Genomic DNA, 20,346 nt, shown 5'->3' on the forward strand with positions numbered 1-20,346 from the left:
TCTTTTTCACCTTTGTTGCTGAAAGGAAAATTGTCCTAAGTCGTGACAAGTACAAGTGGCTACAAGTAATCAAGTGGCCAGGCTCAATCAAGGAATAAAGTTTTCTTTAATGAACAACGATGAATTTTGACAGTAAAAGCCACACACTTAGTTGTATGTCATGTATCTGGGGGTGGCGCTGAACTTGGCGTAGGACTTTATGACTTTGTTGACAGCCTCAAGGAAGTCTTTCTCGGTTGCGATCTTCCTGCGGGCTCTGATGGCGAACATGCCGGCCTCCGTGCACACACTGCGGATCTCCGCACCTGAAAAACACAGCAAACTCTACTTTCAAGGAAATGCTGGGGACATGTTCGTCATGGGGCAAATATTCAGTTTTCGCTTTAGAAGAGTCTAAAAAGGTTGTGGTTGACGTGCAATACGCCACTGAATTCAGAGGATTCGGACAGGAGAAAAAAAATGGCTGGGACCGTTTAGCTTACCGGTGCTATTGGGACACAGGCGAGCCAGCAGCTCGAAACGAATATCCCTCTCCACACTCATAGAGCGAGCATGGATCTTAAAGATGTGTGTGCGACCCTGTGACATGAAAACAAAGAAAGCCAAAGGTTCATAATGACAAAAGCAACGTCAATCAGATTTGTGAGCATATATCTTGTAGATTTTCACCTCTAGATCAGGTAGGCTGAACTCAATCTTCCTGTCTAGACGTCCAGGTCTCATGAGGGCTGGGTCAAGAGTGTCAGGTCTATTGGTAGCCATCAGAACTTTAATGTTGCCTCGTGGGTCAAAGCCATCCAGCTGATTGATGAGTTCCAACATAGTCCTTTGGACCTCATTGTCTCCACCAGCACCATCATCAAAACGAGCTCCTGAAGTGTTCAAACCCGAAAGAAAACTATTAGCTAATTGCGACAAATATCTCTAAAGCAGGATGTAAGTACAAGGGTTCAGACTTGCCTCCAATAGCATCAATTTCATCAAAGAAAATAAGACAGGCCTTCTTGGTCCTTGCCATCTCAAACAGCTCACGCACCATCCTGGCTCCCTACAACAGATTTACACATTCAGAAGGCCTTATACGATAGAATAAATGCAATTATAATATTCTTCACACTCACCTCCCCCACATATTTCTGCACCAGCTCAGAGCCAATGACTCTAATGAAGCAGGCATCTGTGCGGTTGGCCACAGCGCGAGCACACAGGGTTTTCCCTGTGCCAGGTGGCCCAAACAGCAGCACGCCTTTTGGAGGCTCGATACCAAGGTTGACAAACCGCTCAGGCTGGCGAGTGGCAGAAAAGAACATTAAAAATTCAAAGTGGAAAGGCGATGATTGGGTCAATTTTAACACTCACGTGAAGAAGGGGGGTCTCAACCACTTCCCTGAGCTTCTCAATCTGCTCTTTACATCCACCAACATCACTGTAAGTCACATCTGGCTTTTCCTCTACCTACAAAAAAAAAATTCTTTAATTTGAGAAACTGTATGGAATATGTTATTGTTTCTCAATGTACAAAAAAATCCTCAAACCAAAACAGCACCAGGTCTGTTCTGTTCATAAGAACCCAAAAGATACATTCAAAAATAAAAGACCTTTCCATTTGCCGAAACTATTCATACCTGCATCATAGTGACTGTTGGGTCAATCTTGGGAGGCAGAGGAATATGAATCTGATATTTGTTTCTGTCAACACTGAAAGAACAAATATACCTTAGCAAGTAGTTTCACTCAAAAGAAAAGCTGACACTTTAAACCCAACGTAAGGCAAGTTACGTAACTCACCCAACTCTCATTCCCTCTTCAATGTCAGTAGGAGCCACCTGATCGCTCAGGTCCACCACGAACTTTGCAAACTGTTTGACATTGATTATGTATTTCGGGTCCTCAGAGTCTGCATTGATAATCTTTGTGCATCTGTAAAATAAAACAAATATTTTGTAAATAGGAAGGGGCTTTAGAAAAACACGTTCACTTGGTCAAATGGCATCAACAGTGCTGTCAACAGTGCTAGTTCTACAGATTTTCTTGAAATCCCTGTTCTGCTAGGTTACACATGCAGCTTTGTGTGTAAGATGCCGAAATTAGTTGTGTAAAACAAGACATTGGAGACCTAATATGACCAAATATTTCATTTACCTTGCTACTTGCAGCGGCTGTTCACTTTGCAAAGTCTGTTTGTCAGCAGCCAGATCCCAGAGTGCCGGTGGAGCCAGACCTGTGTCAGACTCCTTGATCCCTATGGATTATATCAAACAGAAATGCTTTTGGTCAGATTTTATTTGCCCCCACTTAAAAATGCGCAATGCAATTTTAATTGTGCCAATATATATCCATGATTTCACAATGCACAACCCCAAAAAGCTGAATGAATAGAAATGGTGCATTAAATATAGATGCACAGCCAGCACATGTCAGAAATGACCCTATTAATGTAAACCTTAACAGGTTTAATCGCCTACCTGTCAACTCGTTGATCTTCTTAAGAAGCTGCTGGATGTCATCTTCCACTTGTTTGATCTGTCTGGAGTAGGTGCTTTGACCCTGATCACACAGGCCAAGCACAATAATAGTACAGACCAAATTCTGCACATTTAAAGCTATATAGTAAGTTATTTCATTTAATTACTCACGTATGTTTTCAACAAAGCGATGTCTCCTTCATCCAGAGCTGTGAGGACGAAAATAACGTCAATGAAAATGCAGACCGAGGCCCGCTAGCTTCGTTTTTTGATTTGAGCAACAAAAACAGCTACTAACATAAAAAAAATAACTTAACACATTTCCAAAGGTTAACAATTTAAGCTGATACAACCATCAACGACAGCAGTTTTTCTTCTGAAGAATAGGATTCGTATGAGCTAAGTGGCTAATGATGTCGTTTCTTTCTTAGCAAATACGTTAATTTTTATACTTTTTAGGTGGTCTTACCTCTGATGGGAGCATCCTCCTTATCCTCTTCTTTAGTTTTCCTCTGATCATCTCCTAAATAGTCCGGCATTGTAAATATATGCGCATAAAATGTCACAGAACCACCAGTCTGCTGCTACCCTACTAGAGCGTTACACAGCAGGTTTCAGTGTCCGCTTCTAATGCCGGAAATAGATGCCGGAATGATATTTAACGGCGGACTACAAGTCTCTTAAATTACACAGCAATGCATATTTCTATTCTGTTAATCGCCATAAAATACCAAGAGTAATTACGAGTAAGAATATTTACGATACTATTTTACTGATGACTTTATTTCCAAAAAATTGAACAAGGTAAAGAAAGAAACAATATTCCGGAACAACAGAGTAAGAAAGCAAGAGCGTGATATCGACACGGAGCAGTCAACAGTGTGACAACAGAGCTCGTTTCAGAATTTTGGCATTTGGATAGGGAGGCCCATGTGCTTTACAAATGAGTGGGCTTCAAACTTTGGCACTTTAGAAAGCTAACACTTCATATAGTTTTTCACTTGAATAGTTTTACAGACGATTGAACGATGTTGTTGGAAGCGTTGGATGGCGAGGAAACGGTTGTCTTTATAGCCGCTGCCGGTAAGTATTTTATCAGGCCAAAGAAGGGTAGCTAGCGACGCTACTCTGTGTAATGAGAATAATACCGCTATAATTGTTAGCAAGCAGCTTGGAGTCTGTCCGGCAAATGGGATATAATTATATAATCTATTTTTAGCATGACCAAGTATGTTTATTCACTTTAAGAATTTTACTTGTTTTTTTAAACCACGTAAAACTAGCTGTTGTCCTCATGGGTGCAGCAGCTTCATTGATAGTTAAGAAATTTTGATATGTCATGTGGAAGATTTACCCTCTCACTGAGTTAAATCTTGATGGACCTTTTTAGTACAGATAAAGAAGTTCATCCCATCTCATATTTTACTAGTTAGTCAAATAATTCCGATAAAACAAACGAAAAGTGTTTTTTTGTGTACAGTTTCTGGGCAAAGCCAAATATATTTATTAAAAGAGCACATTGAAAACAGAGTCTGCACTGTCCAAAATGTTGTAGTTAGTGCACTGACTAAAGATAATACACTTACAAATCAACAACCAAGATGACATCAAAAGACAATTGGCGATGTAACTCTGTATATGCAATGAAAATGTAGGAAATCCCAGTGTAAACAGGTGTGTTTTGAGCCTGGATTTAAAAATTGTAAATGAGGGGGGATTTCTAACGTTGGTTCTACAACCTACGACCAGTTGTCTGACTGTCCATCCCTACAGCCTCTATGCAGGTGGAGGTGGAACCTGTGGGTCGATGGTTCGAGGCCTATGTGAAAAGGAGGAATAGGAATACGTCTGCATCCTTCCAGGAACTTGAAGAGGAAGAGGAATCCTCAGAGGAGTCAGAGGATGAGGAGTTACAGCTGGAGGAGGACCCAATGCTCCGAACACTAGACCCTAAAGACTGGAAGGTAAAGGGGTTTAAATTAGTTTCTGAAATCGGTCATTTCTGCTTTGTGAATAAGTTCAAAGTGTCAAAACGGTGAGAATTGTTATTCAACAGTAATTTTTATTTTTTACTGTTGTCCATTTGTAGAATCAAGACCACTATGCTGTCCTTGGCCTCACAAACGTGAGGTACAAAGCCACACAGAAACAGATCAAAGCTGCTCGTGAGTATGCTCCTTCTGTTTATACACTCTCCTATTGGTAATATAGAAACCTTTTTCCAAGCAAGGTTTATATTATTTTCTTAACAGACAAAGCAGCTGTGTTGAAACATCATCCAGACAAGAGAAAAGCTGTGGGAGAGCAGATAACAGAGGGAGACAATGACTACTTCACCTGCATAACTAAAGGTTTTAACTTTGGTCATTGTTCATTTCTGGATGGTTTACATTTTATATTCTGTCATTGATGTTTAAGCCAATGTTTTTTCCCTGCATTTTTTTTTGGACCCCAGCTATAGAAATTTTATCTGACCCCGTGAAGAGGAGAGCCTTCGACAGTGTTGATCCCACCTTTGACAACACAATGCCATCAAAAAGTGAGGGCAAAGACAACTTTTTTAAGGTGTTTGGCCCAGTTTTTGAGAGGAATGCCAGATGGTCTTCCAAAAAACACGTGCCCAAACTTGGCACAATGGAGTCCTCCTTTGAAGAAGTGGATAGTTTTTACACTTTTTGGTAAATGATTTTGCGTTTCCTATTAAACACAAAATAGAAGGATAAGTTTCTTATGTTGATGGTAATAATTTCTGCCACAGGTACAACTTTGATTCATGGAGGGAATTCTCTTATTTGGATGAAGAGGAAAAGGAAAAAGCTGAATGGTGAATTCTAGCACTGACCTGCATCATACACTGCTCAAAAAACTTAGAGGAACACTTTTTAATCAGAGAGTGCCTCACCTGCCTCCCCTGACCGCAAAAAAGAAAAAAGTGTACATAAATAAATATTAATATTTTCCACTGATGTGTTAAAAATGCATTTGGAGTATGACTACACATTTCTGCCATTTTATTGAGTAAAAATTGCCGAATTTAAGTTTTTCCCGATCAAATCCAGGGCAGAAACCCCGGGGGAGGCAGGGGCAAATTGTGCCTCACGTCTGACTGCATGATCCAATACAAACTGGGTTGCATGAGGTGTGCCAGTTATTGTTCCTCAGCGTATCGCTAATATGAACTTTACAGAAATAGTCGTTATACACCATGACTTTCTGCAGTCTATGTAATGTCTTTTATGCATGTGTGAGAGAACTATTCCTGCTGATCGCACAATAAAGTGCAGAGAAAAGTCAGCAGGTGAGGCAGGCAGTACTCTGCCTCAACTCAAGGGGGCGTACGCAAGCTGGCAGGTGCTTTCTCGCTGCAGCGCTGGCTCATTTTAATAGGCAAACTTTATTAAAATTTATTGAAGCACCAGAATTTAAAGTTTGAAAAATAACAGAAATTTTTACTGTTGGTCAAAATTTAATTTGTGGGGCACACATCTCTGCACTTTAATTTGTTTACAGTATATATGAATTTCTTAAAACACAAGATGGGTGCTCTATCCATAGCTATAAAAGAAAGTTCTTTATTGGACAAATATGTTCCTGTGTATATGTTTGTGTTGGTTTGTGAATGTAATTGAAAGGGGAATGCTGATGGGATATGAAGCATTATCAGTAGTTGTATGCTGTTGGAAAAATGGTGAAATAAGATGCTTTTTTCAGTTCTTTATAAATCATAAATCTGACTCTTGAGGAGTCAGTGCCTCACCAGCCATGAACCTCACCGCACGAGTATAGCAACCTATCAGTCAAACTTCTGGGATATTGATCTGGTCAGTTAAGTAGCAGAGGGGGTTGTTAATCAGTTTCTGCTGCTTTGTTGTTAATGAAATCAACAACAGTTGCATCAGAGGGGCAACAATGAACCGGCCACCAAAACAGGAATGGCTTTCCAGTTTGAGGCCACTGATACTTTTTTCCCTCCTCATCTCTTTTGGCTGATTTTTTACTGACTGACTTTCTACTGCTGTAGTTCTTCATTTTGCTTGGATTAACATCTCTGTTGATAGCATGGTGCGGTACCTGGATGCTACAGAGGTTGCACAAGTAGTCCAACTCCTCCAGGATGGCACATCAATATGTGCCGTTGCAAGATGGTCTCAAGAGCATGGAGGAGATTCCAGGAGACAGTTAGTTACTCCAGGAGAGCTGGACAGGGCTGTAGAAGGTCCTTAAACCCTCAGCAGGATCGGTATCTGCTCCTTTGAGTTAGCAGGAACAGGATGAGCACTGCCAGAGCCCTACAAAATGACCTCCAGCAGGCCACTGGTGTGCATGTTTCTGACCAAACAATCAGAAACAGGTTCCATTAGGGTGGCCTGAGGGCCCGACGTCCTGTAGTGGGCCCTGTGCTCACTGCCCGGAACCGTAGAGCTCAATTGGCATTTGCCATAGACCACCAGAATTGGCAAATATGCAACTGGCGCCCTGTGCTCTTCACCGATGAGAGCAGGTTCAACCTGAGCATATGCGACAGATGTGAAAGGGTCTGGAGATGCCGTGGAGAATGTCATGCTGCCGGCAACATCACTCAGCATGACCGGTTTGGTGGTGGGTCAGTGATGGTGTGGTTAGGCATATCCCTGGAAGGACGCAGAGACCTATACGGGTTAGATAATGGCACCCTGACTGGGACAGCAGTGGGACCTGGGTTCCTCCTGGTCCACGACAATGCCCGACCTCATGTGGGTAGAGTCTGCAGGCAGTTCCTGGAGGATGAAGGATTTGAAACCATTGACTGGCCCCCACGTTCACCTGACCTAAACCCAATAGAACACCTCTGGGACATTATGTTTAGGTCCATCCGGTGCCGCCAGGTTGATCCTCAGACTGTCCAGAAGCTCAGTGATGCCCTGGTCCAGATCTGGGAGGAGATCCCCCAGAACACCATTCGTCGTCTCATTAGGAGGCCCGACGTTGTCAGGCACGCGTACAAGCACGTGGGGGCCACACAAACTACTGAGAATCATTTTGAGTTGCTACAATGACATTTTGGCAAAATGGACCAGTCTGCTGCATCATTTTTGGGGTGTCTTTGATTTCCCCCCTCTATAGGGTGATCATTTTCATTTCTATCAAATTATGTGGCATCATTTTGTTACTAATACATCACCTACTTTTTATCAGGAAAGATATTCAAGATCATCTTTCCCCCCATGTAGATCTGATGTGTTTTCGAAGTGTTCCTCTAATTTTTTTGAGCAGTGTATTTTCAGTGTTGGAGCAGCGTCTGATAGATATTCTTTTCACCCTTTCAGTCGAGATGAGAGGAGATGGATTGAAAAGCAGAATCGGGCTTCAAGAGCCCAGAGGAAGAAGGAAGAGATGAACAGAATACGAACACTAGTTGGTACAGAGCTAACACGCTACAAGATGAAATATGAAGTGAATCTCATCTGAATAAAAGCTTTCATATGTGTCCACAGATACTGCATACAGTTGTGACCCTAGAATAAAAAAATTCAAGGAAGAAGAAAAAGCCAGGAAAGAGTCTGAGAAGAAGGCCAAAGCAGAGGCTAAGAAAAGGGAGCAAGAGGAGAAGGAGCGAGTAAGTGGCATTCTCTTCTGGAAGTATAAGGAGAATTAGTTTGGGGGCAAACTATGTTTTAAACTCGCGCACCATCTGCGACATAAAAATAGTGAAACGTGAGCATTCGATAAATGCTGGTGTTGAGCTTCCAAGGGGTTTAATTTGTTCAGGCTGTGCAAGCAGAATTGGAAGCAGCACGCTTGCTGAAGCAGAAGGAGGAAGAGGAGGCAAAGCAGGCCGCCCAGCAAGCAAAGAAAGAGAAGGAGATCCAGAAGAAGGCGATCAAAAAGGAGAGACAGAAACTCAGGGCAACCTGCAAGGTGTGATCTCATCAAAACAACCTTTGAACTTTAGTGCTGCATATTCATGGTCCCTCTCTTGACAGAACTGGAACTACTTTGCTGACAATGAAGCGGACAGTGTGAAGATGATGGAAGAAGTTGAGAAGCTCTGTGATCGACTAGAGCTTGCAAGGTACAATCACCGTCTTCAGATACAATGCCTTTGAAAGGCATCCACTCCCTTGAATGGTTTCTCCATTTGTTGCTTTCATACACAAAAAAAGTATACTGTATAAACTAACTTCTTTTTAAGAACAATAGCAACTTTTGTGTCATTTTTACAAATGTATTATTTCCAGTCTGCAGTCCCTAAATGAAGTCTTGGCCTCGTCCTCTAAAGATGAAAGCAAGGCAGCAGTGGTGAAGCAGGTAAAGAAACACAGCAAAGCTAATCAAGAGCTATAGCGACTCAGAGTTTTCTGAATATCTTGGTCCACCCTCCAGGTCGACGACGTAAACGTACAACTGCAGAAGGAGAAGGAGGCTGAGGTCCAAGCAAGGCAAGCAGCTCGTGGTGCTGACCAGGCTAGTGGAGGAGGGGGAAGCGTCGGAGGGAAAGGCTGGAATGAGGAGGACCTCCAGCTCCTTATTAAAGCAGTCAACCTGTTTCCTGCTGGAACCAATGCCAGGTAAACCCCAATGTGTTCCAAAAAGCTTCTAAAGCTTGTGTGCTTCAGCCCAACCATTTTATAATGATTAAGCACCTGTCTAAAAGGAAAAATTTATATTTAAAAAAAAAAAAAAAAAAGCATCCAGCCAGCTTTGATCAATGTTGTCAAAAGTACACACTTTGAGTCATATTAGATGTATAGAAATATTTGAGTGGGCAGTGGCAGTTCAGTCTGTTGGTAACTGGGCTGAGAAGCAGAGGGTTCTGGGGGCAGACAAAACAAGGAAGTCGATCTGGTAGTAGGGGAAAGTGGCAGAACACCTTCCATGCACTGCTGAGGTACCCTTGAGCAAGGTACCGAACCCACAAATGCTCATATAGGGCTCTGTGATGAACCAACAAGTCCTCCAGGGATGTACCCTGTCCTCACCCATATGTGCACTATCCCTGTGACCCCGAAGGGGATAAAGGCGAGCAATAGATAAGTGTAAGTCTGAACCTTCTGTGTTTTTAACTTAGGAAGGGGGGAGGAATACAGATGTTGAACCACACACAAGATCATGTTCGTTTTCATTCTTGGCCGTTTTTCTCTTCCAGATGGGAAGTTATAGCCAATTATATGAACCAGCACTCCACGAGTGGCATGAAGAGGACTGCTAAAGATGTCATTAACAAAGCAAAGAACCTACAGAGGCTGGGTAAATCTACAAAAAGTTGATCTGTAGATGAAAGATTTAAAAACATTTTCTTAGTGTTATGTCTAAAACTGAATTTATACAAATAGATGTTACACGCCTATATGTATATTTTCTGCAGCTTTTTAAAGCCTCGGTATATTAATTGTAGTGTTCTGAACATAAGCATATTTCCCTCCACAGATCCTGTACAAAAGGATGAAATCAACAAAAAAGCCTTTGAGAAATTTAAGAAGGAGCACACATCACTGCCCTCGGAGGACAAAGCTGTTCCCTCAGAGCGGTTCGATGGTGAGCGTTACAAAGTTTGGAGACTTGGATCATTTCTCAAGAAACGCGCAAAATTTGAATAACAAATACTGTTAAACATTTCAGCTGCTGGTAGTGATCTCAACACTGCTCCCTGGACCTCAGAGGAACAAAAACTGTTAGAACAAGCCCTGAAATCCTACCCAGTGAACACACCAGAACGCTGGGAGAAGATTGCTGATGCTGTCCCTGGTCGAAGCAAGAAAGACTGTATGAAGAGGTACAAGGTAAGATAATGTGCAGCTCAGTCACAATTCAGGATTTATTCAATTTGATAAACTTATGGTAAGAGAACATGTGTTGTTGTACATGCTACTGTTTTTCTCTGACAGGAACTTGTGGAGATGGTTAAAGCCAAGAAAGCTGCACAGGAGCAGGTTGCAGCCAGAAGCAAAAAATGACAAGAACTAGAAGAAGTATTGGTCTTATTTTAAAATTGTGTTTGTTATTATTTTATAATAAAACTACAGAAGAAACCTGAAACAGACCAGAGTTAAATAGTTTTTCTGTGATGCCCAGCTAATGGGTAATCTTGCGTCTTTAGCTTCTCATCCAGAACATCCCATTGCGGATCTTGTTGTAGTCTGGCAGCTGTTCAATTGGACCTGAGAGGAAAAATTGGATTTAATGACAATCTATTGCAGTTTAAATCCTTTGCTTTACAATGTAGAATGGCGCAACATTAGTTTACCATCTTTCTGATCACAAGTTGGCAAGAGATGTCACTAAATTAGCAAATGAAAGTTGTGACTCCCTTAACGCCCATCAGTAAACTGGTCGATGTGCTTGTCTTTTTTTCCTTATAAAGTGCATTGCTTAAAATCTAACAACAGCTCCTGATTAATTTTTTTCATACATACCAACTGCTGCGATCGCAGGAGCCTTGTTGAACATGTACTTGGTGCACACATCCTTGATCGTCTTGGCGTCAATAGCCTGTGTTGCGTAGAAGAGGAAAATATATAAATGAATTCAGTTATTGCTAGGTCAAGGTGATAGCAATACAAAATCCGCTACTGGGGAGAATAAAGTTGCTCACACTCCGGAATCCTTTAATAGCTTTTTTTTTTTTTTGATTGGATTTCAAGACAAATCCTAGTTTTTAAAATGATGCTGTCAAATTCTTTATTTTTGGAGGGGGATTGCAGACTCACATCAATTCTTGCCTCTAGCTCATGCAGGGGGATCCTACGACTGTAACACAGAATCTGTCTGCCGATATCCTCGCAGATGGGTGTGGATCCTGGTTGCAGCAGTTAAAAACAAATCGTTTAAATCAACAGTAAGAAGCACGTGTGGTCAGTCTGTCAGCAGGGCTCATTTACCATCAAGATGGAGCAGCATGTTGGTCTTGAGCAGGTTTTTTGCTCGTGCCACTTCATTCTCTGTCACAGTTGTGCAAAGAGACATCCTGCAAGATGGGACAGTTCCATTTTTAGATCTGTTCATAGAATCAGCTCTGCACACATGTTTGCACTGACCATTCCATCTGTGTGAAGTGCATCATGTCCTTGATGGTGCTGGGCTCGCACACAAAGTAGAGCCCCCACAGGCCCGTGTCAGTGTAGCAGGTGTTGAATGACTGGAAGCTGTGGCACATGTTTCCCTGACAGGCAATTTGAGCCAATTTACTGGACAAATTCTGTAATAAGAGAACACAAACCAAATTATCCTCACAAATCCAATTTAAGAAACAATTCTGAAGAAAATAACCTTACTGAAGGACATTGTACTATTTAGACGATATGAAAAATATAGTTTTCTTGATTATATCACATCCCTTTGCATTGATATAAAAGCTGTCTTCCTCTCAGCAGCCTAAACACTTTTATAGAATTTCACTAAATAATGTTTTGAATTCCACACAAATGTTTTCATTTTTACCAGTACTTACCACACCTCCACCAAATGAGCGGTCCCAGTTTCCAATCAGGGTGTTTGCCACCATCAGAGGGATGGTATCAGGGTGGGACCATCCAACAGCCTCTACTGCAATGGCAATATGAGCCAAAGGCATCTTGTCATCACGCACGCGGATCTGACAAGAAGGTGTTTCAATTAATGCTGCGTTGAGTTGATAAATGCCAAATGTAAGCCACGTTTGCATGTGTTACATAACAAAATGTATTACAGTGGGACCTCTACTTACGAACGTCTCTACATGCGTCTCTTGATGCATTTTTATGATTTATAAAAAAAAATATGTCCGAATTTTTGGGGGCTTGGAACGGATTAGGGCATTTACATGGAAAACGCATCTCTACTTACATAATTTTCAGGTTACGAAACAACTTCCGGAACCAATTAATTTCGTAAGTAGAGGTCCCACTGTATAGCCTTTCACCTCACCTCGCTTCCTGTAAAGTGGCAGAGAGGAAGTGCTGGAGCTTCACCTTTATATCTACCAGGAAGCTTTCCAAAGTGATAGCCGGCCAAATCAATTAGCTCATTATGAGAAACTCCTGAGAAACACATAAATCAGAAAATCAGCCTTTGATTTCTGGACAACGTCTCTCATCCCCCCCCCCCCCCCCCAAATACTAAGACAGAATTCTGAGATGCAGAGTACCTCCGGCAGCAGCTAGGACTATTCTGGGGCCTTTGTAATGAGTAGTGATGTAATCCACCAGGTCTCCCCTGTTGATTGTTCTGTAAGCAATCAATTTACAAACGGGTTTGATTAAACATGCACTGATGATGGTGCACACATCTTTGGGCTTACTTGATGTTTTCAGTAGGGCCTAGAATGGTCCGGCCCAAAGCTGTGGACTGATATGCGGTGGCATGCAGGTAATCGAAGACCACTTCCTGCAAGTTGGTCTCTACTTCTTGCATCTCTCTCAAGATCACCCCTCGCTCTCTCTCTATTTCTGCTTCCCCCAGTGTGCTGTTCTGGATAATGTCAGCCAGGATCTCCACAGCTGTGGAGGGTAAAATAGAAGTATTATTACATTTGGAGATATCTTTTTTCTACAATAAAAAAATACTTGAACACCATGTATATTAGAGGTAGATACATTTCCCTTGAGACATCATCCTGTTTATTTGCAAATAATTCTTTAATTCTCTTCCCTTCTGCATTTTACCTCGAGGAAGATCCTTTGAAAAAGCTTTAGCATAATACACAGTTTGCTCTCGGGACGTGTAGGCATTCAGGTGAGCCCCCATGTTCTCAATCTCTAGCTCCAAGTCCAGCTGGGAACGTTTTCTTGTTCCCTGTAGTACACAGAAAAAACAAATCATATCATGTCTGTGTGCAATGAATGTAAATAATATAAGAGTTGCACTTTTTGAACTGAAACAACTCTTTTTGATGATATCCTAAGTTATTGAGATGGTCTGTCTCAGCTTTAAGCTTTGTTCAGTGCACCACCCCAGGTTAAACCTGAGGTTAAACATCTAGAGGGATGTAGTGAGCCAGTACGCCCCACTGCAGCAGCCGAGTCCGATCCTGTTGACCTGGAGGCTCAGTACCCAAACCTGAGCTGCAGGACCAGCTGCCGAAAAAGAAGATCTGAAAACAGTGCTCAGAGTGATCCTCAGCGACTGCATGGAACTGACTGGCTCTGAGCCAGGTGGTATTAATATTTGACCCACAAGTCCCACAAGCTCTCTGGTCAGTGGGCAGAGGGGTTGAGACCAACTCTGGAGCAGATGGACACATCAGGACAGCTCCTGTCAAAGTTAAGGACAAGACCTATGTTCCGTCCTGACAAGAGTTCATCCCCAGTCTTCTAAATCAGACCAATTCAGACCTCTCTCCAAGCACAATTTTTCTCTAACTGGAATCATGGTCCATAATCTGCCACCTCAATTGCATCATATCCTGTTGAGGTGGCAAATTATGGACAATTATTCCGCTTAGAGAAACATTGTTGACTCAGTTGACTCTTATTCTCAAACATATCCATCATTATTATTACTACGTGGGATTAGAAGCGAAGGGATATTGGTTCAAGCCCCGGTGAGGTCGTAGTACACCTAGTACACCTCCAGAGTATTGCCAATTAAGGTACTGAACCTCCAAATGCTCGCATAGGGTCCAACAAGGAGCTGGCGACTCACAGCACACCTCTGTAACTATGTATGTCTCTCCATTGATTATGTCTATTAGTATAATATGTTCAGTGCACCATTTGGATTCTTTGTTTATACAAAATTAAGATCTCATTCAGCCTGTCTATTGTGGACACCCTGTCATAATTGCACATTCTGTAAATCCTTGCAGCCAATTACTCCTTTAACCAATAAAATAACTAAAAAAACCCGGCTAACTGTCATATTCTAAGATGATGGAGTGCGATGACACAAGCAAATCTCACCTTAAATGCCATATGTTCAAGGAAATGTGCAGTGCCATTATTTCTCTCGTTCTCATATCGACTGCCAGCATCTATCCAAAGACCCACCTAGAGGAGGAAAGCTGTGATTAGAAAGATCCAACTTAAACGTTCCACAGTAATCGCCTGTGCTACACCCGGCATTTTAAAGCAACGAATGAGGCTGTGATCTTTAGGTGTCGTTTCTTGTGAGGGTATAAGCTCTTAAAACAAATAAATGGACTTACTGTACAGGTGCTAAGACCAGAGTCTTCAGAAGCCACACGAAGACCGTTTTCTAAAGTGGTCACCTTCGTTTCTGGAAGATTTAGAGCCACCTGTTGAGCTGCCCGAGTAGCCAAGTGTCTGTGCGTTCGACCTAAAAACTGCAAGAGGACCGATCCAGTTGTGATACTGCATCAAATATAGATCCACGCAGCCGTTTGCATAACTCAACTCAGTAACTATGATTAATTAATTATTCAAACTAGCTGGTTTGATGGTTTACGAGTATCTCAGAGTCCAAATCATTAGCAAACATTGTTTATTATACCCCACAGAGGTTGCTAGTTCACAGCTAGCAGGGCACACTTGAAATATTCCGTGTCAAATAATAAATCAAATAGTTTCTAGACAGTCGGGTAGTCACTATATTCACTATATTCGTCTTACCTTTCTTAAAGAGCTTGTCTTCAGTAATTGCCGATGATTTAGATATCTCCCGGCTAATATGAGGTGCTGTACGGACGCCGCCATATTGGTTGTTTTATAAAACACATTGTGCGCATGTGCGACTTTCAATGACGCATTCGGGACGCAACAACAACGAAGAAAGGTGAACATTGTAAGAGAAAAAAATATCCCGTACCTTTGTTGCATTAGTTATTTTCCATTATCTGCCAGAAATATAGCCTGATTACTTTTAAAGCGATTTTATTTAACATTTATAGTACTTCAATATTTCTTTGAATGTAGTCCTATTTACAACGAGTAAATTGGTAATTGATGCAATCATTGTTTATCACTTTTATTTTGAAAGTGTGACATCCGTCGGGCGGAAGTAATCGCTTGGTGTACCGCGAATCTTCTTCCCTGTTTCAAGTTTGGCCATTTGACTAAAGACTTCACTGGAGCAATTTTTTGGGGAAACCCTTATGCATTACTTCACAGAAATCACAGACTCGTGCACTTAAAGGTACGTTCATTTTAAAGTCAATTCTTTGATTTCCTTTCGAGGCAAACATTGTTACCTGATAATTGTTCACACATAGCTTATGTCGCTAATGACTGGCCAACTTGAGCAGACGCTTTAGAACTGACGGAACTTGGCTTTGAATTTCAGGCGAGAAATGGCACATGGCGGTAATCTATTGGACGACGACCTGGAGGATGGTGAGCTCTCTGGTTCCTGCTCTGACTCTGAGATGGCAGCCGTCCCTGCCGCTGCATTTAGCGGCCAGTCTTTCGGCAACAGAACCGCCCCGGAGACGTCTGCCGTCGCGTACCGCAGCACCGTGAAGCCTTTAGATTCCAGCGACAGTGACTCGTCAGAAGAGGAGGCTTCGTGGCGTAGAAAGCGCCAGAAAGTGTCCATCCGTCCTTCAGTCACCCCAGGAAATACACCAGGAGGCCGTAAAGTGAACAACATTTGGGGAAGTGTGGTACAGGAGCAGTGCCAGGATGCGATTGCTGCAGAACTCGGTATATTTGGCATGGAGGGTGAGGTCAGCATGTCAAGCAGAAATGTAGAGACTTATAATTATGTCCTGGCCCGTAAGATCATGGAGAAAGAGCGAGAGCAGGATAAAGATGAGGTGAGCATGCTGGATGAACAGCTGCAGGAGTACATGAGCGGCAGGGTTTCAGACGGACGTCCAGGAGGTGATGCCAAGAGGAAGAGGTCAGCCAAGGAGAGGCTTGGCCCCAGGGCAGAGATGGACGTCAAAGGTCGCTATGAGATCACTGAGGATGATTCTGAGGATACAGTGGTAGATGAGATAGTGTACAGGCTACAAGAACCTAAAAAAGACCTCATAGAGCGTGTTGTTAAGGTCCTAGGTACAAAAAAAGCCATCGAATTACTGGGAGAGACTGCCACCCTGGAAGAATGTGGTGGCGTGTACACCCTGGATGGCAGCAGGCGGCGAACTCCAGGTGGCGTTTACCTCAACCTGTTGAAAAACACGCCAAGCATCACCAAGGCTCAGGTGAGGAAGATATTCTTGGATGAACAGCACAAGGAGATCAAGTACAAGAAGGCAGCGCAGAAAAGGAAGCGCCACCTGTTGGCCAAGAAGATGAAAGATGCCATTGGAACGCTGAATCTGCAGGAACACGACGATGTTTCCAGGGAGACATTTGCCAGTGACACCAATGATGCGCTAGAGTCACTGGAGGAGGTAGCAGAGGAGGAAGAGGATAAAGGTCAGGTAGAATCTGTGGTGGGCATTGAAGAAACAGCAGTGGTCTACAACTCAGCAGACCTGGAGGTCTTCTGAGGAGAATCAGGGAGGAGTCCAGTAGAATGGGACATTCTGCACTGAAATAAATTGAGTTTAAACACTATTACTACTGTGTGTTGAATAACAGTGCGTTTTGTGTTTTAATATCCTTAGCAATTAAACAAACGTATACAGTTTAGATTGTTCCAGCATTTCTAGGATTTAAATTAAACATACAGCTAAAATTTTGCAGCTTGTACTACAGCTACAGTAATAGCGAATAACTCAATCTTTAACCAGAATTAAGTTTGATTATAAGATACTTATGCTTTTGAGTACCGGTAAGTCATTTTTGTATCTGGACGTCAAATAAATGTATTTGTAAATTTGCATGATTTGCTCTTTTTCCTGTCCTGAGCCACAAAGCCAATGATCCTGAGCAGATATGACAGGAAGTCATGTTAAAGACTGTAGATTTATAAAATATAAATGTATAGATTTCATAATCTTGGAGGAAACTATTAGAAAACATTACTGAATAAAAATATACAAGGCAGTATGGAGGAAATGCAATAAATTAATTAGAAAAATAAGGACAGCTTTTCACACAAAGCATTTGTAGGCAGTGACATACAGTGTTAAAAAGAGAATGGCACTTTGTATTTTGTATGCAGAATACACAATAATAGAGAAGTACTTTTATTCACTTCTAAGGTCCAAGTACTTCTACTACTTTAAACTTCCAAAATTAGCTCATATTTTTCAGTATTTATTGCTATTTTGGCCCCTTGTGAAAACTCAACCTCTTGCCCATTAGTTTATGAGATTTTCTGCTTTACCATACATTATTTTTCATCAGATACTGTCAGACAATTATGTGTCTAGGGGTCAATTGTAGTTATTGTGGAGTAATTCTTCAACAAATATATTAGTTTCTAATAAATGAGAATTTAAAGGTGAACAAAAATAAAAATAAGGTGTGTACAAACAAGCAGTGAAAATAATGTGTCAAATAAAGTACAAATTAAACAACTTAATAACGTACCATCTATTTTGCGGATGATGTTTTTAAAGAGGATGCTGATCATTTTTGTATTTATTTTTTGATGTAGGGAGTTTATTATCAGGGAGCAAACTAAGACGATTTAAATCACACCCGGTGTCCAGTAGATGGCAGAAAAGGTCTGCTATTAGTGCTGTATGTTCACTCAGTGAAATCGATTTTCGAGAAAAAGTGATTTTATTATTTTAATTTAAGAAAATTATTACACCAGTAACAACTAATAACAAACAAGAAAAAAACTCAAGTTTTTCTCTTCCAATTCTGCTATTTCTACCAAGTATTTGATGTTATTCCAAAAGAAGGTTCTTCTTTTAGACTATATAAACGAACAAGAAGCAAACTCCGCATATTTAAATCGACGACAGCCTCATTTCCTCTCTGGTGGTCAACTGCATCATAGGGCATGAGCCACAACTCCTCATTAAAAATAATTTCATAACATGTTATATATTTGAATACAAAAGAAATCTCAAACAGTAGAATTTGCAGCAAAAATCACTTTAAGTATCACTTTCTTTAGAGTGATCACCATGAAGTCCTGATATTATTTATGTTATTAAAACTTTTCAAACTATCATAACACATGTCCTTGGATAACCAGCACATACTGAAAACTAATATATAGGATGGTCATGTATGTGCTGGATAAAGAAATACTGCTACAGTAGTTGCAGCTGAATCAAAGGGACAGTATTGAGTTGCAGGTCCAGGGGACTGTGGAAGCCTATAAGGGGCCTGTGGATCTTTCAGCTAAAGCACCTTGAAAATGATCATTATCTCTGTTCATCATTTTAAAGGCCCAGCTGTGTGGCAGAACCCACTGTGTTTTCATATCTTCCAGCAGACCATGATGCTGTAATTAGTGGTCTGGATGCAGGTTTTTCTTTACAACTGATATTTACTGTTTGCAGAAGTTCACAGCGTGGAAATGTATCGTTTGAAGTGGTCGTGGATTGCAGGAGTGATGTTCCGCCATGTCTTTTTTTCACGAGGACTTGGTGCATGCACTCTATGGTCTCAGGACCTCTGTATCTGTCACCTGGCAACCAACTTGTTGCCTGGATACAACACACTGTTTCTTATTTCCATTTGATCAAACAGGGTGAACGACTTGTATCTTTTGAGAGAGAGGGGGAAGTGCCGCATGATGTCAGCACTCTGAACAAACAACAGGTCTGTGTTTGCATGTTTGTGTGTGCACATGTGTGTGTTCTAGTACTTGCCACATATTGGAGTAACGTTTGACCAAAATCTCTCCTTCAACTCACACATTAAAATAATCTCTAGAAGTGCCTTTTTTCACCCGAGAAACATTGCAAAGATCAGGAAACTACTGACGCGACATGATGCTGAAAAGTTAGTCCATGCATTTGTTACTTCCATGCTGGACTATTGTAATTCTTTAATATCAGTGGAGCCTAAATACTTTTTCAGTTAATTAATAAGTTGTTAGTTCATTTATTTGACTCAGGTGTGCGTGGAGGATTTTACGTTAATATTGCGTATATGCCTTAATTGATATTTCCGGTCATTTACGTATAAAAGACTGCGTATCATACAGGGTGGGGCAGTTGTCATGGAGTGGCGCCACACAGTTTCGCGCTCGCTCGTTAGCTAAGTTTTTTGCCTTTTTTGATTTCAAACCATCCGAATTTGTTTGTTTTGTTTGTTTGTATGTCATGATGGATCTTTTGTATTATGTTCAATGTTTTTGGAGTAAGACATGAGAACCGGGAAATCGTTTGGAGTGCTTTTGTGGACGAGAGGAGAGCGTCGGGCTAGTGGCTTCAACCATTGGGGACCTACATTTAGTCGAGAAACTTGCTCTTCGTGGAGTTTTGGAGTGTGGAGCCATCTAACTGGAAACGGAGGATAAAAGAAAGAAAAGTCACGGAGACCTTTTGGAGGAGGAAAGTTACAAGCTGCATGAGGGAGCTCGTCAGCCTGGCGTCGGAGGTTAATTGATCCAAGTCTGCTCGTTGAGATACGTGAGTAAACGAGGAAGGATCGTTGTTCGGCTGAATAACGAGGTGAAACTCCGTGGTGTCTCAGCGTTTTTATTAAAGTGGAAATAACTGTTCATGGAGGAAAATGATTAAAAATGACTGAGAAGGGCATGGAAGATCAGAAGTCTAGAAAGATCCAGGCTCGCAAGCTCTCACAGCTAACTAGCTTAACCCATTTAATCCCAAATTTTTCCCAGACACAAAAATATCCAAATCAATGTGTCATTAGTATCCCTTTGAAACGATCATAATTTTAGAAATTTTCATGAAAGTTTTATGATCGGTCACAGTTGTGACCGGTGGGATACTGTGTATCAACCATTGGACAGACTGAATATAGGTCTATTTGACCTGTGCAGTGTGTGCGCGCGCGAGTGTATAAAATCCTTATATCAAAGGCTAGTTATTATCACTTTTAAAAGTTCCAGCATTGCCTCTAAATGCTCTCATTGTAGTTTGAATATCTAATATATAAGCCTTATACTATCCGCTAGCAATATGAATACTGGGAGCACCGTT

General features: G+C 41.5%; 4 protein-coding genes across 4 annotated transcripts; 2 read left to right on the top strand and 2 right to left on the bottom strand.

Moving 5' to 3' along the window:
- Window positions 1-86: 86 nt before the first annotated feature.
- On the bottom strand, window positions 87-3,108 carry psmc2 (proteasome 26S subunit, ATPase 2). Its single transcript, XM_003978512.3, has 12 exons — window positions 2,935-3,108; window positions 2,637-2,674; window positions 2,466-2,547; window positions 2,143-2,242; window positions 1,789-1,920; window positions 1,626-1,698; window positions 1,360-1,455; window positions 1,122-1,286; window positions 961-1,048; window positions 670-872; window positions 483-579; window positions 87-305 (listed from the first exon to the last, which is right to left on the bottom strand). The coding sequence occupies exons 1-12, from the start codon at window positions 3,002-3,004 to the stop codon at window positions 148-150; spliced, it is 1,302 nt and encodes a 433-aa protein (XP_003978561.1). The 5' UTR covers window positions 3,005-3,108; the 3' UTR covers window positions 87-147.
- A 215-nt stretch (window positions 3,109-3,323) lies between these two features.
- Window positions 3,324-10,825, top strand: dnajc2 (DnaJ (Hsp40) homolog, subfamily C, member 2). Its single transcript, XM_003978511.3, has 16 exons — window positions 3,324-3,548; window positions 4,239-4,429; window positions 4,555-4,630; window positions 4,718-4,816; window positions 4,921-5,143; window positions 5,224-5,289; window positions 7,772-7,863; window positions 7,940-8,061; window positions 8,214-8,363; window positions 8,429-8,517; window positions 8,684-8,753; window positions 8,829-9,013; window positions 9,592-9,692; window positions 9,873-9,980; window positions 10,065-10,225; window positions 10,331-10,825. The coding sequence occupies exons 1-16, from the start codon at window positions 3,494-3,496 to the stop codon at window positions 10,397-10,399; spliced, it is 1,857 nt and encodes a 618-aa protein (XP_003978560.2). The 5' UTR covers window positions 3,324-3,493; the 3' UTR covers window positions 10,400-10,825.
- pmpcb (peptidase, mitochondrial processing subunit beta) lies at window positions 10,256-15,135 on the bottom strand. Its single transcript, XM_003978518.3, has 13 exons — window positions 14,990-15,135; window positions 14,566-14,703; window positions 14,321-14,407; window positions 13,085-13,214; window positions 12,721-12,919; window positions 12,568-12,647; window positions 12,348-12,460; window positions 11,893-12,036; window positions 11,480-11,640; window positions 11,324-11,409; window positions 11,153-11,241; window positions 10,859-10,934; window positions 10,256-10,603 (listed from the first exon to the last, which is right to left on the bottom strand). Exons 1-13 carry the CDS (start codon window positions 15,071-15,073, stop codon window positions 10,539-10,541), a joined length of 1,452 nt encoding a protein of 483 aa, XP_003978567.1. The 5' UTR covers window positions 15,074-15,135; the 3' UTR covers window positions 10,256-10,538.
- phax (phosphorylated adaptor for RNA export) lies at window positions 15,108-17,148 on the top strand. The gene is made up of 3 exons (XM_003978517.3): window positions 15,108-15,161; window positions 15,357-15,512; window positions 15,660-17,148. Exon 3 carries the CDS (start codon window positions 15,667-15,669, stop codon window positions 16,813-16,815), a length of 1,149 nt encoding a protein of 382 aa, XP_003978566.2. The 5' UTR covers window positions 15,108-15,161; window positions 15,357-15,512; window positions 15,660-15,666; the 3' UTR covers window positions 16,816-17,148.
- Window positions 17,149-20,346: the final 3,198 nt, after the last annotated feature.

Source organism: Takifugu rubripes, chromosome 18 (genome assembly GCF_901000725.2).
Source record: "Takifugu rubripes chromosome 18, fTakRub1.2, whole genome shotgun sequence".
Classification (NCBI taxonomy): Eukaryota; Metazoa; Chordata; class Actinopteri; order Tetraodontiformes; family Tetraodontidae; genus Takifugu; species Takifugu rubripes.